The 16,610-nt window shown below is 59.5% G+C and overlaps 7 protein-coding genes across 7 annotated transcripts; 3 read left to right on the plus strand and 4 right to left on the minus strand.

Moving 5' to 3' along the window:
• Window positions 1-592: 592 nt before the first annotated feature.
• BJ171DRAFT_476164 (uncharacterized protein) lies at window positions 593-2,437 on the minus strand (the record flags this gene model as incomplete). The annotated part of the gene is made up of 4 exons (XM_053108818.1): window positions 593-1,572; window positions 1,625-1,955; window positions 2,164-2,283; window positions 2,327-2,437. The coding sequence occupies 4 exons, from the start codon at window positions 2,435-2,437 to the stop codon at window positions 593-595; spliced, it is 1,542 nt and encodes a 513-aa protein (XP_052965004.1).
• A 936-nt stretch (window positions 2,438-3,373) lies between these two features.
• Window positions 3,374-6,073, plus strand: BJ171DRAFT_156903 (Dor1-like family-domain-containing protein). The gene is made up of 2 exons (XM_053105840.1): window positions 3,374-5,721; window positions 5,962-6,073. Exon 1 carries the CDS (start codon window positions 3,562-3,564, stop codon window positions 5,650-5,652), a length of 2,091 nt encoding a protein of 696 aa, XP_052965005.1. The 5' UTR covers window positions 3,374-3,561; the 3' UTR covers window positions 5,653-5,721; window positions 5,962-6,073.
• A 38-nt stretch (window positions 6,074-6,111) lies between these two features.
• Window positions 6,112-8,868, minus strand: BJ171DRAFT_511315 (stomatin family protein). The gene is made up of 7 exons (XM_053111561.1): window positions 8,365-8,868; window positions 8,014-8,188; window positions 7,644-7,702; window positions 7,480-7,539; window positions 7,016-7,245; window positions 6,805-6,896; window positions 6,112-6,695 (listed from the first exon to the last, which is right to left on the minus strand). Exons 1-7 carry the CDS (start codon window positions 8,701-8,703, stop codon window positions 6,409-6,411), a joined length of 1,242 nt encoding a protein of 413 aa, XP_052965006.1. The 5' UTR covers window positions 8,704-8,868; the 3' UTR covers window positions 6,112-6,408.
• Window positions 8,869-9,217: 349 nt separating this feature from the next.
• BJ171DRAFT_583412 (uncharacterized protein) lies at window positions 9,218-9,973 on the plus strand (the record flags this gene model as incomplete). Its single annotated transcript, XM_053114244.1, has 1 exon — window positions 9,218-9,973. The coding sequence occupies one exon, from the start codon at window positions 9,218-9,220 to the stop codon at window positions 9,971-9,973; it is 756 nt and encodes a 251-aa protein (XP_052965007.1).
• A 448-nt stretch (window positions 9,974-10,421) lies between these two features.
• On the minus strand, window positions 10,422-12,354 carry BJ171DRAFT_600383 (uncharacterized protein; the record flags this gene model as incomplete). Its single annotated transcript, XM_053115007.1, has 7 exons — window positions 10,422-10,496; window positions 10,613-10,728; window positions 10,844-10,920; window positions 11,063-11,199; window positions 11,336-11,457; window positions 11,568-11,775; window positions 11,971-12,354. The coding sequence occupies 7 exons, from the start codon at window positions 12,352-12,354 to the stop codon at window positions 10,422-10,424; spliced, it is 1,119 nt and encodes a 372-aa protein (XP_052965008.1).
• A 205-nt stretch (window positions 12,355-12,559) lies between these two features.
• Window positions 12,560-14,288, minus strand: BJ171DRAFT_600384 (coiled-coil domain-containing protein 55-domain containing protein). The gene is made up of 3 exons (XM_053115008.1): window positions 13,816-14,288; window positions 13,486-13,684; window positions 12,560-13,315 (listed from the first exon to the last, which is right to left on the minus strand). The coding sequence occupies exons 1-3, from the start codon at window positions 14,254-14,256 to the stop codon at window positions 12,690-12,692; spliced, it is 1,266 nt and encodes a 421-aa protein (XP_052965009.1). The 5' UTR covers window positions 14,257-14,288; the 3' UTR covers window positions 12,560-12,689.
• Window positions 14,289-14,414: 126 nt separating this feature from the next.
• On the plus strand, window positions 14,415-15,569 carry BJ171DRAFT_511319 (uncharacterized protein). The gene has a single exon (XM_053111562.1). The coding sequence runs from the start codon at window positions 14,475-14,477 to the stop codon at window positions 15,480-15,482; it is 1,008 nt and encodes a 335-aa protein (XP_052965010.1). The 5' UTR covers window positions 14,415-14,474; the 3' UTR covers window positions 15,483-15,569.
• Window positions 15,570-16,610: the final 1,041 nt, after the last annotated feature.

A 16,610-nucleotide genomic window follows, 5' to 3' on the forward strand; every position in this document is an offset into this window, starting at 1 on the left:
ATGCAAGGACAGACAAAGGCTGACTCTCACCAATCCACAGAAACGACAAGCAACCAGGGCGGCAAAGACAGGGCAAAGACAGGGCAAGGACAGGGCAAGGACAGGGCCCACGGCCTTGTGTTGTGCTCGGATCCCAAGCCGTGGCCGCTTGTCTGCTGGTGCGGGGCTGGCCACCAGGAAACAATGTTTTGAAACGGGACACTTCGACGCGCGGATGGATTGTGTGGGTTGAATGATGTCCATCGGCGCTTGCACTGCTGTGGTCTTGGAGTTTCGGACGGGCTGCATGGGACGGACGCCCAGGGAGATGATTCGGCCCACTCGGATGAACAGCCGTGCCCGGGATCCGGAGGCAGAGTTCTCAAACCAGGATGGTCCAGTTCCTTTTTTTATGGACGGTGTCGGCGTCGGGAGAGGTCGCACGCATTCACCTTCCCCGACCAGAGCGATGCATGTGGATCCAACAACACAAGAAACCACGCAGACAAGCCGAGGGCAATCAGAGAATACAAAAGAAGAAGGAACGTCAGACATGATCAAACTTTTGCAGGTATGTACACAGTGGGTCGTGCCGGTTCGCGCGCTGCTCCCACTACGGATCGCGCAAAAAGTTCAGCGGGACCATCCCTGCTGTTCCATCCTCGGCCGTGGCCAGGGCCCATCCGTCCTCAAAGACCTCAGTGACGGACACTTTTTGGCCCACGGCGATCGTCAGTTCGTCTACGGCCGACTTGGTGCGAGCAATCCTGACGATCTGTAACTTTGGGTCGATGCGGTTGTTCATCAGCTGCCCGAGGCAATCAAGCGGGACGATGCCGCACTGGCCCTGTTCGTTCTCGACCAGAATCCAGCCCGTGGTCTCGGCGAGTGCAACGACGTAAACGAGCTCGCCGAGGGCCACTGCCAACTCTTTGGGCGAGTTGCTGGCGTGTGCCTTGATGACTTGCATGTTGGGCTTGAAGGCGGTCGACGATACTGCTGCTGCCCCCACCGCTGCAGACGATGCCGCTCCGGCAGGACGACTTTGGCCGCCTAACTCGGCCGCCAACGCTGCTGGATCGAGTGTGGTGTAGAGCGGAGGTCGAGTCGTGTGTCGACGCAGCGAGCTGGTGCGTCGGGTCAGCGTATCTTCGCTGTCGTTGCCGGCTTCGCTGGGGGTTTGGATGCGAACACGAAGTCCAGCGGCAGCTGCACCAAGCTGAGCAGCCATCGAGCCACTACCCGAACCTGAACCCGAACCCGAACCCGAGCCCGAGCCCGAGCTGGGCGCCCGCGACTGCAGGACTTCGTCGTTCGCCGATTGCGAAAGCAGTCCCTGGGTGACCGACTGCTGCTGTCGCTGCTGCTGGGGTCCGGTGAATTGACGTTGCTGGATCGGTGTCCACTGAGAGGACGGCTCCATGAACGACCCTCGATTCTCAGTGTAGATGCTCAGAGGGCGGAAGCCGCCCTGAGAGGCAAGGTCGGCCGAGTAGCGACTGCCGGCCGAGGAGCTGCGCGAGCCGCGATCATAGCCGCCGCCGGCGCCAGTCAGCTCCATAGATTCCGAGTTCACATCCTTGTATCTGCGAGCTCGGAAGAAAACACAGTAGCTGATGATGGCCAAGCTTGCTCCCACGACCACCAGCGAGGCCGACACCGAAATGCCAATGATCAGAGGCGTCGACAGGCCACCGGAGGGACTCGGAGAGGCCGATGGTGACGACGAACCGCTCGGAGCGGTGCCCGACACCGTGGAGCTTCCACTGGCCGCATCGGTGGCGCTTGTCGCGGGCGGAATCGAGCTTGAGAGAGCGAGGGTCTCTGTCGTCGTTGTCGTCGTTGTTGTGGTGGAGGAGCTGGGCAGGATCGGCGTCCAGGACGTAGTCCAGATGCTCTCGCTCGTCGTCGTTGTAGTGGTTGTAGTCGTTGTAGTTGTAGTCGTTGTAGTGGTCGTGGTCGTGGTCGTAGTGGCGCTGGTCGTCGTGGGAGGCAGCAGCGACTCTGACGACGTGAGCGAGGATTGCACAGACAGGCTTGAAGAGGGCAGCGACCAGCCGGACGTGGCCAAGATGGGAGCGGGACCAGGAGCCGAGGATCCCAAGTTATTGATGACGGGATCAGTTGTGGGTGGTTTGGTGGCCTGCTGAAAGGCGGGAGCCTTCAGAACATGTGGGTGAGGACATTGGTGAGGATGTTGGTGAGGACATTGGTGAGGACATTGGTGAGGATGTTGGTGAGGACATTGGTCCGGGCATGTCCGCCAACTACAACGAGCTGGCGGCGGATATCTGGCCACGAGAACTGCGTGGGTGCCGGCAAGGTCCGATGGCGGCACGGCACTTACCTTGGGCAATCCAAGCAGCGAGTCCAGGAAACGAGCCTGTGCGCCAGACACAAGCAAGAGCACAAGCAAGAGCGCAAGTACCAACAGATGGACCGACTTCCAGGACTCCATCTTGGCTGGACAACCGCGGGAATGGAGATGAGGAGCCGGCTGGGGACTGGTTGTTCGGGCGGGACGAAGGAGGCAATCAGGGACAAGCGCCGTAACGAAGCGGGCAGGACAGACAGGCGCAAGATCAGGCACAGGATCAAGCGTACGCAGACGGGCAAAGGTGTAAAACCCCAACGCAGACCGAGAGCCGATCCAAGAGCAGGGAGATCAGATGCAGAAAGGACCTGTGGGGCGGGGCTGGACCCAGATGGCCAAGACGGACGAGCGGGAGGCGATGAGACTGGGGCGGCGCTGTGACGACGCGCCCTGGCGTGGCTGGGAGCGGTGTATGGACGGTCGGTGGCTGTGCGGTATGCCCAGCTTCGCTTGGGATATCAAAGCCACGATATCTGGGTGTTTGCTGGCTTTCGGAGAGGAGCTGCATCGGGATGTTGGTGTGTTGATGCGATGGCGGGTGTCGATGGTGCGCCGGTGTCGCTGATGGCGTCGATCTGTTCAGGCTCAGGTATATATCGAATGCGGGGACGGTCTGGGACAGAAGAACACCTCGCCAAGAAGTGGTGGCGGTGAGCGATGGATGAACGGGAGAACCATTCGCGGCATTGCCAGTCGGCCGATCGCAGATTAGCTGTGAAGTGTAGTTACTTCAGCTTGGCCGTTGAGCAGAGTCGGCTTCAGGTTGGCTGTGAAGTGGAGTCGGTTACAAGTTGGCTGTGGAGCAGCGCTGATATCGTCTCTTGGGACAGGCACGCCATAGCTGGATCGTTGCATGCACGCCACCACTCCATCATGCTATCACTCCATCATGCTATCACTCCATCACTCCATCACTCCATCATCCTATCACTCCATCATGCTATCACTGTCGCGTTTCCTTCGCAGGTGGTCTTGGGCCGTCGCGGTTGCCGCCTCGCGCCGTTTCCATCTCTGTCCTCATCTCCCTCCCCCTGGTCCATCCGCATCGGTCTTGGTCCTCCCTCCTCGTCCTCCATCACCCCATTCGAGCCCCTCGGCACATCGCCCGGCCAGCCATCGCTGCATCTATCGATTCAACCGATCGCCCTCTGTCGCTCTCGCTCACAACACAGTGTCACATCACTCCACCAAGCACACCGCAACACACCATGGATGCTCCTCGCCATGAACCGCTTTTGGCCATTCTTCTGGCGCCAGACCTGCCTGATTCCAAGCTCGCCACTCGCAGTTCTTCCAGTATCCTCCGCGATCCCACCTTCTTCGCCGATGCCATTGATGGAGCAAACCTCGTAGCCTCGCCCTCCAGTGGCTTGCCGCCCGACATCGCGACCCTCGCCGCTCTGGATCCAGCATTCGAGTCCTATCTCGACCGCCTGACGGACTTATCGCTCTCCAGTCTCCAGGCCGAGCCAGATCTGCTTCAGCAGGAATCCGCCAACATCGAGGCGCAGCTCGCGCAGCTTGCCTTCTCCGAGTATGCATCGTTCATCCAAGCCCACTCGTGCACGGGCTCGATCATGGAGACCTTCGAGTCCATGGAGACCAGCCTCGATCGCCTCGAGCAGAGCCTGCCTGCAGTCGAGGCTGCCGCCACCCTGTTCGCCGACGCCTCCGCCAAACTCTTGGACGACAAACAGCAGCTCTCCTTCATTCTCAGCCAGCACGCCAAGATCGAGGATCTGCTCGAGATTCCGCAGCTTATGGACACCTTCATCAAGAGCGGCTACTACGAAGAAGCGATGGAGCTGTCGTCCTTTGTCCACCGCCTCGTTCTGCGATATCCTGGCATCCGTCTGCTGAAGCAAATCTCGACGCAGGTCCTTGCCCTGACAAAGACGATGCTCGCCCAGCTCGTCCAGCTCCTGCGCGGGAACGTCAAGCTGCCGCTCTGCATCCGGGTCATCGGGTATCTGCGGAGCCTCAAGGCCTTTTCCGAGTCCGAGCTCCGGCTGGTCTTTCTGCAGCAGCGAGACCACTATCTGAAGAAGCAGCTCGCCCAGCTCAAGCCTGAGGATGGTGCCCGCTGGACGTCGGCCGAGTATCTGAAACGCTACGTCGACACTTCGAGAGAATCCTTCTTCGACATCATCACCCAGTACAAGGCCATCTTTTCCGACTCGTCCAGCTCCATCTCGGCCTCCCAGGCACTCTCGCCAACCTCAACGTCAGCGTCGGCATCGGCGGCGCTGGACCTAGCCCTTGAACCGCCTCGCGCTGCCAGCTCGGTCTTTGACACCGAAGGCACCAACTCGACTGCGAGCGTGCTGGCTTCCTACGTCACAGCGACCGTCGGCGACTTTTTGGACACCCTGGAAAGCCATCTGCCCAACGTCACCGACGCCTCCGTGCTGGGCTCGCTCCTGACCCAGACAATGTACTATGGCATGTCGCTGGGCCGTGTCGGCATCGACTTTCGCGAGCTCCTCGTTGCTCCATTCGAGGCCGCCATCCACAGCAACGTCCGTCGGACCATCCAGGGCGGTCTGCAGACCTTTGTCGACCACATCAACGCACACGGAGTTCTGCAGCTCAAGACGGGCGTGGCTCTGAGCTATGATGAGCGCCGATCGAGCTCGACGGCTGGGCCCGATGCAGTTCCGCAGGGAGGACTCGTCACTGGATACTCGGCCTCAGGCACCACCGCTCGATACGGCCTGGATGCGCCCGAGTTTGGTCGCTCCAGCAACCACCAGATCTATTCACCGCCCCAGGCGCTGATGGCCTATCCAACCCTTGCTGCCCTGCTGAACACATACTTCACAGCCTTCAATCAGCTGAGGGTCACCGCCGCTATCTCGCTGATCCCGGCACTCTCGAGCACCATCGAATCGACCCTGGTCAAGCTCACCGAGTCTATCCAGCGCAAGGCCAAAGAGACCCTGTCGAAATGGAGCACCGACGACAAGGCCAAGTTCGCGGACCTCTGCGATGTCCTCTGCCAGGTGTTTGTGCCCTGTGTCGTCGATGCCTTCGAGAACGGCGTCTACGGCTCCGTTTTGATGCCCGGAACAGGTCTCATTGCCCCGACCAGAGACACCGCCGCCGCGACCGAGGGTCCAGCTCCGGAGACGTCCGATCCAGCAGCGGCACCAGAGCGAAGCAGCGTCTCGAGTAAATCAGGCACCGGCATCAAGCAGCGGACCAGTGTTCGGGGCCCGTTCGTGCATATCGAAAGCGTCTATGAGCCGCTTGCCCAGCTCCGGAACGGTGCCCAAGAGGACACAGGCGTTGCGCACTAGAGTTGCACCCAAGCCGGCAGTGGAAGATGAGCTGGACTGGACTGGACTGGCTTGTGATCAAGCAGTCAGGTATGAGGCACGGGACTGCGATACGGACATTGAGATACACGAGGCGCGCGAGCAATGTACTGTGGCTGGTCTGACCAATAGTGTTAATCTGGTGAATCTGGTTGATTTGGTTGATTCCGTGGCGCATGGTTCTGGGCGGTGTTGCATGGGAGCACTGCAGACGCTTTCGACAGCTCGCATCTTTGGCCCCTCGGTCCCGCCTTGACTGCTAACCATCCCATATACCCCCGTCGCCTCAAGCACCACTACAGCAGGTACAACAGTGTCATTCACGCCACCAGCAACACGTCATCAACCGCACGACACCACCGCCATGGCAGCAACGTGGTTGCAACGATACAACTCCTAGACTCGCACACAAAGACCCGACCCGACCCGACCGCTTAGAAATACATCACCTTGCCATCGATTGTATTGATTTATGGAGAGTGACAAAGGATAGCGATAGAGGACTGACCACCGCCCGCAAGCGAGCCTACAGAGCCCAGCGGCGCATATTCCCTCGCCGAGCTATCGACATGCTCCTGGGTACATGCGCATGCGGCAGAGCAGAGAAGAGTCATTGCACTTGACACGAGACGTGAACAGCGTGCGGATCGGGAGCGAGGATGGGTGGATGGATAGCCGGACGGATGGAGGTAGGGAGGGGGGGAAACGCCGCCGAGAAAGGTTGGACGGAACTTTCACTCAGTCCCGCGATCTGGAGTCGAGCTGGTTTTTGCTCTGGATGTTCTTGACGTTGCCAAAGATGGCCATCATCTGCGCAACCATGCCGGCAGCATCGCCCACGTTGCTCGGCACGATCACGGTGTTGCCCTCCTTGGCGAGCCTGCCAAAGCTGTCGATGTACTTTTCGGCAACCGTGAGGGCAATGGCATCCTGGCCGTTCTGGCCGTTGTTCTGGATCGCCTTGGAAATCACGTCGAGCGACTGGGCTGCGGCTGTGGCCTTCAGCATGATGCTTTCGGCCTCACCTGCGGGGTTCAAACATGGTCTTGTCAGATCAACGGCCTGGACATGGCTTTTGTCGTCGATGGCTGCGTCAAGGATAGCCTCTGGAGGCTGCAGCGCAAGTCGACTCACCCGCCGCGTCATTGATTTGTCTGGCCTTGTTGGCCTCAGACTCGAGGATGACGGACTGTTTCTGACCCTCGGCAATGTTGATAGTGGCTTGCCTGGAACAGTCGTTCAATCAGGACCCTCCGCCAATACTCGGGCGGCGCTGTAGCATATATACTCGATAATTGCGATGCATCGCCAAGCGAGTGGAACCGCTGTCCCGCTCTGTGCTTACCTAGATCCCTCAGACTCCAGAATCTCGGCTCGCTTGCGGCGCTCGGCGCTGACCTGCTGGTGCATTGCTGCGACCACGTTCTCGGGAGGGTGAATGTCTTTGATCTCGTATCGCAGACACTGGATACCCCAGTCTGCAGCAGCGATGTTGATTGAGTGGACGATGGCGGCGTTCAAGTGCGTTCGTTCAGCCAGGGTTCGGTCGAGAGTGATCTGGCCGATCTCGGCTCGCTGCACCGCACAATGATACGAGCGGCAGTAGGATGCGATGGCATGATCACCGATAGGCATCAGATTGCTGGTGGTGAGCGATAGTGGATGAAGTACTGCCTACAAGCGCACGTCGGCATCCGAAGAACGGAAGTACGGATGCAGACATCATCGAGCCACATTGGAGCGTCTACGGACGCTGCGACCCAACGGCGGTTGTCCGTGGCAATATCCAATCCACAGAGCGATACGTACCATCGTTGTCTGGGCAAGCTGAGTGATGGCAAACTCCGAGTCCTCGACACCGTAGGACGCCTAGAGATGCGCCCAAGAAGTGCATTCGTGTGAGAAGGAAGCAAGTTGAAGCAACAGGCGTGGGCCCCGATCTTTCCGCCGGCTTACAGCATGTCGATGCTTACTTTATACGGATCGATGATCTTGTAGTAGAGCACACCGTCGAGCTGAAGGGTTACATTGTCTAGCGGGGTCGGAATCGAAGGCCGTTGCGGCAACAGTGCGTCGTTAGTCCAGAGGAGTGTCGCGAGCCAGAGGGGCGCTGCCAATTCAAACGCATCGTTCGTTCCAAAGAGATTCATCGTGGACACTGCGGCCGAGCATCGCCGAGATTCTGATCGTCATTCGCTCGAGCCGCACGGTGATGACGCGTGAATGGCCAAATGCCGATGCATTTGGGACTGGCTGGCTGGCTGGCTGGAGCAAAGCGGTCGACCCAGGGATGTCCTCCGTCACTCAAAGATGACGGCTATCCCAAGATGCAGTGTATCGAACCTTGGGTGATGGCGCTCTGGGTGGGAATCTCCACAGCAACCTCCTTAAGGGTCTTGACGTAGCGGATCGAGTCGAGGAACGGGACGAGGATGGCCAGGCCAGGCTCGAGGATCCGATGGAACTTGCCCATGCGCTCGACGATCCAGGCCTGCTGCTGGGGCACAAACTTGATGATCTGCAGCGCCGCAGCCACGAAGCGACGGAGACAGGTGCATTCGCGTCCACCGGGGACTCGTTCAGTCGCAGGAGCGAAAGCGCCGCATGCATATGGAGAGCAGAGGAGGACACGAGCATAGAACAGACGGGGACCCGTGCTGGCCGAGCTGGCCGAGCAAGCCGACACTCCATTACCGTATTGAGGGGGAGGGCGTTCTTCTTGTTGAAATCCAGCCCTTCAAAGGACGAAATCGACCGTTTCTGGACGGCACATGGCCAGACCCTGTCGATGGGCCTCTGGAGACCGAAGCGGGATGTGCTGAGAACGGCCCTGGAGACGGGCTGGACGATGCCCGGGCGACCGACGAGCCGGGACGCGAGGGCAGAGTTGCGTGCTAGCAGAGACGACATGGGCGCTGGATTGAGTGACGAGAGCCAGAGACGATGCCGGAGCAGAGCGATGGCCGGCTTGATGGACAGCACCCTTGCTGGCAGGCCGATGGGCAGAAAAACGCAGCCAGAGGGCGCCGCCATGCGCAGCCGGGCTCATGTCTGGCGGTTGTGCTGCTGCCAGGGGTTGTGCTGTTGTCGCAGGCGATCGCCGCTGACACCGGCATTGGCATCGACATCAGCACCGACACGGATACATGCGTCGACATCGGTGTCTTCTGTCGTCCTGCTCTGCTGATGTCGATGCCGATGTCGATGTCGATGTCGATCTTGCTGTTGCTGTCGATCTTGCTGTCACGCCGCCCGCTGGCTCGAGCCCGGATCGAACCGCCCTGTTCATCGCCAAAACCCACCAACGAAAAAAATTTTCGCTGCGATTTCCTGATCACCCACGCCCCCCGAACAACCAGGTTCATCGCCGCCCCCAGCCCACAGCGCCCGCCCGTCCGCCAGCCCAAGCTACCGCCGCGGCCCATCCGAGTCTCCCCGCATCCGCCAGCATCGCTCGTCCAGGACCCGCCACATCCACACCATGTCTGCACGCTCGGCATCGGCATTCGCCGCGATCGCAGGACCGTGCGTTCTGCCGCGATCGGCCATGATCCGCTCGTTCTCGTCGTCGCTCCCCAGGCTCGCGGACCCGGCCTCGCTGCGGATCGTCCACCCGAGGACGCAGTTCAAAGAGCAGATGAAGAAGCTCCGGCTGCAGTATCACCAGGAGTATCTGGCGCGCAAGAATAAGGAAGAAGAGCAGAAGAAGCTGAAAGCCGCAAAGGAGCTGGAGCGCCAGCTCGAGATCCAGGAGGACATTGTCAAGTTCAAACAGGAGCGCTCTCTCGAGATCGAAAAGTACACCAACACCCGGACCGCCGTCGACGAGGTCCTGTCCAAGACCCCGGCCAAGGCCAGCACCAGTACGAGTGACATTGACCACGACAAGCTCGACAGCCAGTGGGCCGAGTTCATTACCAAGCGTCGCCAGAAGCGTTTCGAAAACCATCTGGCTCTGCACAACCACAACAAGGAGCGCCGCCTGGAGGAGCTCCTGTATCTCTACTACGCCTCGGCTGACTTTGTCTCGTACTCGAACCTGGACGCCAAGATTGATGCCTGCTTCGACCGCGGCCTCTCCATCGGCAAGCTCGAGGTCCTCAACCCGACCCGATACGAAGACTTTGTCAGCGGGCTGGCCAAGTCCCGCCAGACCGAGCTGCTCGACATCCTCAGCGGCAAGATCAACGGCAAGCCCGGTGTTGACGAAATCAAGAGCCAGGTTCTGGACTCGGCCCCGGCCAACAACAACCTGATCTCCAACCGACGAATGAAGGCCATCCGGGAAACAGAGGAGAACTAGCGGATCGCTGGATCCGCATGGCCTGTATTGCCAAGATGTCGCCGGCCATGCCCTCGCCCTCTCCCCTCCCTTCCTACATCCCTGCATATGTACTCTTTCCATTCGCCGATTATTCATTCGCCCCTCTCTCGCTGCACCTCGGTAGAGCCGGGACCGATGTTGACATGCATTCAACCTGGATCGCACCCACCCCAGCCCGGCATGGATGAGCCCGGGAACGCAATACGACACTTGATCTGTATGAGCTGGCCATGCATGGCGGAATACAGCTACTGCTGATGTACATCGGCCAGGCGTGCTCCGTCGGTGTATTTCAGATGAGCGGATACATCGGCTTTGATGCCAATCGGCGACCCCACAAGCTGCAAGGGTACCCGCTGCTGCTTGGCGATGGTCGGAAGCTGTGCCAATTTGGTCATTTTGGAAGTGCTACGACTGCCGAGGGCGATCAATGATCCTCCTCGGCGGCATCTTCGTGTACATCCTCGGCGTCCTTCCGGGCTTTCTCGAGCTGCAGATGGTACTGTGGTCGATTGGTTGATCGATCAGGAAGCGCAAATGGGATTGTAGCAGTGTCAATCGCATGTCAAGGCGGCTGCCGCACCACCGCGGGACCGGGCGACCGGCATGGACGATTACCTGTTCTGCCTCCTCGCGCTCGTCCTCAGTGACGGGATCTTTGTCCAGGCGCTCGAGCTTCTTGAGGCGCATGATAATCTCCAGGCGGTAGTTGGGCAGCTCAGTAATAGGGTTTTCTGGGATGGGCAGGGTCGACAAGCAGGGGACGGAAGGTCAGGGAGCACGGTCAGAGTGCTGATGGCCGTGGCTGTTGCTGCTTGCTGTACTCTGGACAGAGCCGACGATACGCACCGACCAAGCTCAGCGACTTGAGATTTGGAAGGACCGCGAGGTGGTCGATTTGGTCAAAAGAACTAATGCGATTGCCTCTGAAGTGCTCACAGCGTCCCCACACACAGACAAGAGGCAACAATCATGTAAATGGGATGTGTCTGGCTTGATACCCACAGCCGGGCTGTGATGCTTGTGCTTCAGTAGCCGAGAAAGAGCACGCGGCAGTCGTGGACTCACCGGAGATTGAGATACGAGAGTGACTTGAGATTCTCGTTGATTCCGTCGAGAGTCTCGATAAAGTTCTCGCGCAGATGCAGCAAAATGAGATTGGGCTTGTCGTCCAGATCGACGAGGTGCCTGATCTGGTTCTGTGCCTGTCGGACACACCAGATACACCGAACGCACCAGACACACCGGACACATCGAAACAGCGCTGGACGTCAGTGCCAAACGCGCAACGAGCAGCGACGGGTCCAGACCCCATCAACACCCGGACGACGACGCACATACCAAGTACATCCGCTGGACCTTGGGTGCTCGGATTCCAGAGGTATGGGTCAGCTTGTTGAGACGGGCTTCGAGGTGAACAAGCTCGCTGAACTCTTCGAGGTTCAGAACCGTAAGCTGGTTCTCTGTTGAGCATTGCCCGCGGTTGGCGATGGTTGGGCAGTGCATTGTCAGCAGCCCGTCTGCATTGTTGATACACTGCCGGCGACGAGATCCAAGGCGACACGAGTCTTACCCGAGATATTCAGCCATCCCAGCATCGGCCAGGATACCACATCGATGCGCTCGATGGAGTTTTTGGCAAAGTTGGCCTGCTGGAGGTACTTTCTCTTGTCGATCGCTGCCGGGATGACGCGGAGGCTGTTGCTGTGCAGATCCAGCGAGAGAAGATACTCGAGCGACGACAGAGCGTCGATGTCGGAGATGCGGTTGTCGGACATATCCTAGCCACCGGGTCGATGGCCAGCAGCAGCAGCGACAGAGCCGGCACGCATACGGAGTTACTTCTCTGCTGGTTGGGAGTTGCAAACAACCCAGACCAACCCCGGCAGCACGCCCAGCCACGAGGTGTACCCATCGCGAAGCCGCTCTTCCACTCATCTGGCTCGCGGGAGCCCTTCCTCCCGCGTCTCGCATACCAGATAGCGCAGATGCGGGTAGTTTTCGAGAATGTCGAGATTTGTGATGTCCTTGTTGTGGATCTCCAGACGCGTGTATGCATGGTTGAGGCCGTTGCCGGTCCTGGCCAGCAGACTGAGGTTCTGCCCAACGAGCTCGGCCGTCAGCGCTCCTGGCGCCGCCGACTTTGGCACGACGGACGACGCCTCCATGAACGCATTTCTCATGGCCGAGTAATCTCGGGCCTTGTCCTCGTCGCCAGGGGGAATGTCCGTGGCCTCGCCCTCGGGCAAGTTGGAGGATTCGGCAGGTGCATCGCTCGTGGGGGCGTCTGCCGCGAGCAGAGCGTCATCTTGAGGAACCTGCTGCTCGTCCACGGGTGCGTCGGGGTCGTTGTCGGCCATTGTAGTTGATGGGTGGGCGGCGGAGTGACGAGGCGATGAGGCGACGAGGCGATGGAGTGCTGGGGTGCTCAGCGACAGAATCAAGCCAGACATCGAGGAAGCCCACACAGGCGACCGACCCGACCCGGCCCGAGTCTGGCCGCCAACCCGGCTCACAGGCCTGGGAATGCTCAAGCGATGCAGAATCAGCATGGTGGCTGCACATGTCCACCTATGGAGTGCCTGGGAATCGCACACAGCCATGGTGCGGGATTGAGGCCCACGCAAAGCCCTCAGCCGTGTTCAAGTGCCTCCATGTCCCATGCCGTCTCTGTTGCGCTACAGCCGCCCCGCAATTACTCGCTGTCGCCGCTATCGTCGCTCTTTTTCGAGGCCTGCTTCCGGCGGGCCAGGTATCGTGCGCGAGCGTCCGAGACAGTCTCCTCGGTCGCCTTGCGGGCCAGCTTCTCGCGGATCTCCACACGCTCCTGTTCCTTGCGCTTCTTCTCTTCCGCCTCCATCTCCTCCTTTTGCTTCTGCAGGAGCTCACGCGATCGAGCGGCCTGTTCGCGAGCAACTCGGCGCCGCTCCTCCTCCTGCTTGCGTATCTTGAGTTCTTCCTGTCGCTTTTGTTCGGCCTCGAGCCGGGCCTCGATTGCCTGCTGCCTTTCGTCCTCGATGGCCTTGAGCTTCTTTTTCGAGACATTGAGACCGGCAAACAGCAGATCACGCTTATCGACGACTTCGTCCGAGTCATTGATAGCCACGCCAGCTGCAGCTGCAAGCTTGAGTCGTTCGTTGCGTTCGACATCGCCATTGCTTTCGTCCTCGATTTTGGACGCTGCGGAATCTGGCTGGCCCGTGGCTGGCTGTACTGCTTTCGCAGAGTCGGACGGCATCACCGCTGCCCGAGCGGTCTGGTGGAGCATATGTCGGTAGAATTCCGCCATGTCCTCTTGTGTCGCCGGCTTGTTTTCGGCCTCTGGAGTCCACCGCCAAGGCCCACTCAATCGTCAGCGTTCCGTGCGGTGGAACCAATGGCTGCCCACGGGGCTATCTTCTCCTGCTACCAGTTCCATCCATCCAGCCCCACTAGTCGCACGTAGACTGCTCGATGGATGTCTCATCAACAATGGCGATATGCCGCCTCACCTTCGCGCTTCCGTTCCTCTTCCTCGAGCCGCCGCAGCTCTTCCTGCTTCTGCTTGTATGCGCCAGTGACAAACTTTTCCTTGTCCTGGAACTCTTCGCCCTCGGCCTCGCGCTCCTTTTGGACTTTGCGCTCCTCGGCTTGTTCGCGGTCGAGCTTGCGTTGAGCGGCCGCCTTGAAGAATGCCTCCATATATATGGGCTGCAAGTCGTTTGCGTTCGGCAGGGAGTGGGTGTCGATGAACAGATACAGGAGCATGTCAGCATTCGCGAGTGCATGGGCGAGTGGGCCGAGGCAACGAGACAGCGGGCGTCTGTGACTGCGATCTGCACCTTCTTGCTGTTGCCACGACTCTCGATCTTCTTGCGATCCCGCTCTTGCTTGATCTGATCGTATACTGTGTCATAGTCAAAGACCGTTGCATCGAGCTCGATCGCCTTCCTCTGGGCCTCCTCGGCAATCTTTTCCTGCTGCTTGTAGACGGCCCTCAGCTCCTTATTGACAGTCTTGGCGGCGCTCTGGGATATGGACGCAGCGTCCCGGAGAGACTTTGGTGCCGACGACAGCTCGGTGATGGCAACGTCGCCCTCTTCTTCGTCATCATCATCATCATCGTTTTTGAAGGCCGCGTTGGTCTTGATGTTGCGCTTGAGCGAGATCGGCGCAAACGACGAGCCCGATGGCTTCGCCACAGACGAGCGAGCGGCGGCGCCCTGGCCAAACGGCGTCTTTTTTCTCAGATTCAGGCCGTATCCGAGGTTGCTCTGCGACATGGTTCGCGGCGATGGTGTATTCTGGCCAGGGCGATGCCGGCGACAGCGACGACGAGACGAGATGGGCGAGGCATGTGGCACGTGGTCTGTGCTGCGCCACATTGTGTTACGGCGGCCCTCACGGCTCCCTGGACCAGCTCTTGCTCCGGTGCAGTTCGGATCGACGCTGATCGACGCTGATCGACCCGATCGATACCAAAGGGCATCCGGCCCCGGCAATGTCGAAAGATACCTCGGCCCATACGTCCAGCACAATGCCCTCGCCGCCGACAATCAAAGGCGATCGGTCCGAAGAACGTGCCAGCGACAGCAGCAGCGACGACGGCGACGACGGCGATGATGTGGTCCTGTCCGATATCCACATCAAGCCCTGGGCAGTCGGAATCCGATCCAGCGACCCACAGACCACCGTCTTCCAAGGCCGAACCTGCGAGAGCGCCGGTGCTGTCTCTGTATCGATCCAGCATTGTCTCGCCACGGCCCTGGATCGGGTCGGCCTCCAGGTGTGGGTCGGCGCCCTGGTTCTGGCAGACTATATCCTGGCCAACGCCTCCCTATTCCACAACCAGACGGTGCTGGAACTCGGGGCAGGGACAGGCCTCGTCTCGATCGTTTCCGCCGTCGTTGGAGCCAAAGAAGTGTTCTCAACCGACCTAGGCGAGCATGGCATTCTCGATCTGATTGCTCTGAATGCCGAGGCCAACAGCGTCGGCGACGGGGTCTCGGTTCGTGAGCTGGATTTTACCAACGACGATGCGCTTCTCTGGTACCCTCGCAAGTCGCCGCTCGTCTCAGCATCCGAAGATGAGACGGGAACATCCCGAGCCTCAGAAAGTTGTCGGCGCTATGCGTGGACACACTCGGACGCCGACCGGTTCCGGCAAGAATGCTCGATTGTCCTAGCAGCCGATATCATCTACGACGATCATGTCACCTTTGCGTTCGTCACCCGCATCCACGCTCTGTTGGCAGCTCCACCCAAAGGCTGCGAGCGGGTGCTGTTCTTGGCGCTGGAAAGACGCATCAACTTTACGGTTGAGATTGTTGCGCCGGCGTACGACTTTTTGTTTGAGACCCTGGAGGCATGGAACGCCGCCATGGAGGACGAGCTGGGGTGTACCATTGTCTGGACCCAGATCGACTTGGCCCTGGTGCCGCAGGCATTCGAATATTCCCGCACGCCGTATCTGGAGCTGTGGTGCATGAGACTCGAGTCCAGTCGCTGATGCAGCGTCCTAAAACAAAACGGAACACTGTTCTGTGCCATCGTTGTCATTGTCTGGGTCCTGAATACACACCATCCGTCGCCACCATGATCAAGCAATGTGTCCAACGAGACCGGATGCAGAGTCATTCGCTCGGCCCAACAACCTTGATGCCGAGAGCACATGGAGCTGTCCAAAGTTCGAGTGCATGCACACACCAGTATCACAGTCAATGTCAGTCGATCGTCGCCGCAGGAGATCAACCTGTATATTCGAGATGATGCTCCTGAACTCAGCCAAATCACTGAAATGGCAACAAAGACCGGAGTGCAAACCCATCGGCTGTCCGCCGGGGACTACGAATCAGCAGGCTTGGGTCGCTGAGGCCAGAGAAATGGGATGCACAGTCTCGCCTTCATTTCAAACAAGCCTCGCCAGGGCCGCCGGCATGTTGATCGACCTTCTGCTCATCAAGGCCATCCCAATGTACTCGTCGCGGATGGCCGTCCCGCAACCTGTAGCCAGTTCTGGAATCCTTCGCTTGTGCCGCACCCACATCCATGGCCAATTGCATCCATGGCCGATCGCATCCGACCGTTGATGCCGTCCTTGGGTCGTGTGCCCAACCGTTTCCCACGAACAGATTCCCGCCTCTGGTCGACCTCCTCTCGCCCCCCCCCGGCTCAGAATTGGCGGGATTCTCCAGCGCCCTCACAGACACAGCGTTTCGCTTTCGATGCGAGCAGCTCCTGCACGTGATGCCTGCAAGCAGGGCCCGCTGCAGCAGAAACCGACGTGGGCGGCTGCAGGGCGGCTGGTTTCTCTGTCGACGCTTACCAGAATCGCCCACGAGCCGCTCACGCCGACTCCCCCCCCAAGACCTGGCCCAAGGTACCGACACCTGCATAGCACCCTCTCTCTCTCTGGCGTGCCTAGACTTTCGAGGGTTTTCCTTTTGATCCGAGCGGAGGGGGCGGCAAGGCCGGAATTGTCCTGATCTGCGTCGTGGTTGGCTGGCTGGCTGGTTGGTTGGTTGGTTGGGGGTGGGTCGTCTCGTCTTCCTACCTTTCTCCCACGCGTCGAACAGACATGATTCCAGGCGCTTTCCGGACGCTTTCCGGGCTGGCAATCGAGAAGAGTCGCCAGCTC

Source organism: Polychytrium aggregatum (genome assembly GCF_025602895.1).
Source record: "Polychytrium aggregatum strain JEL109 chromosome Unknown BJ171scaffold_27, whole genome shotgun sequence".
Taxonomy (NCBI): Eukaryota; Fungi; Chytridiomycota; class Chytridiomycetes; order Polychytriales; genus Polychytrium; species Polychytrium aggregatum.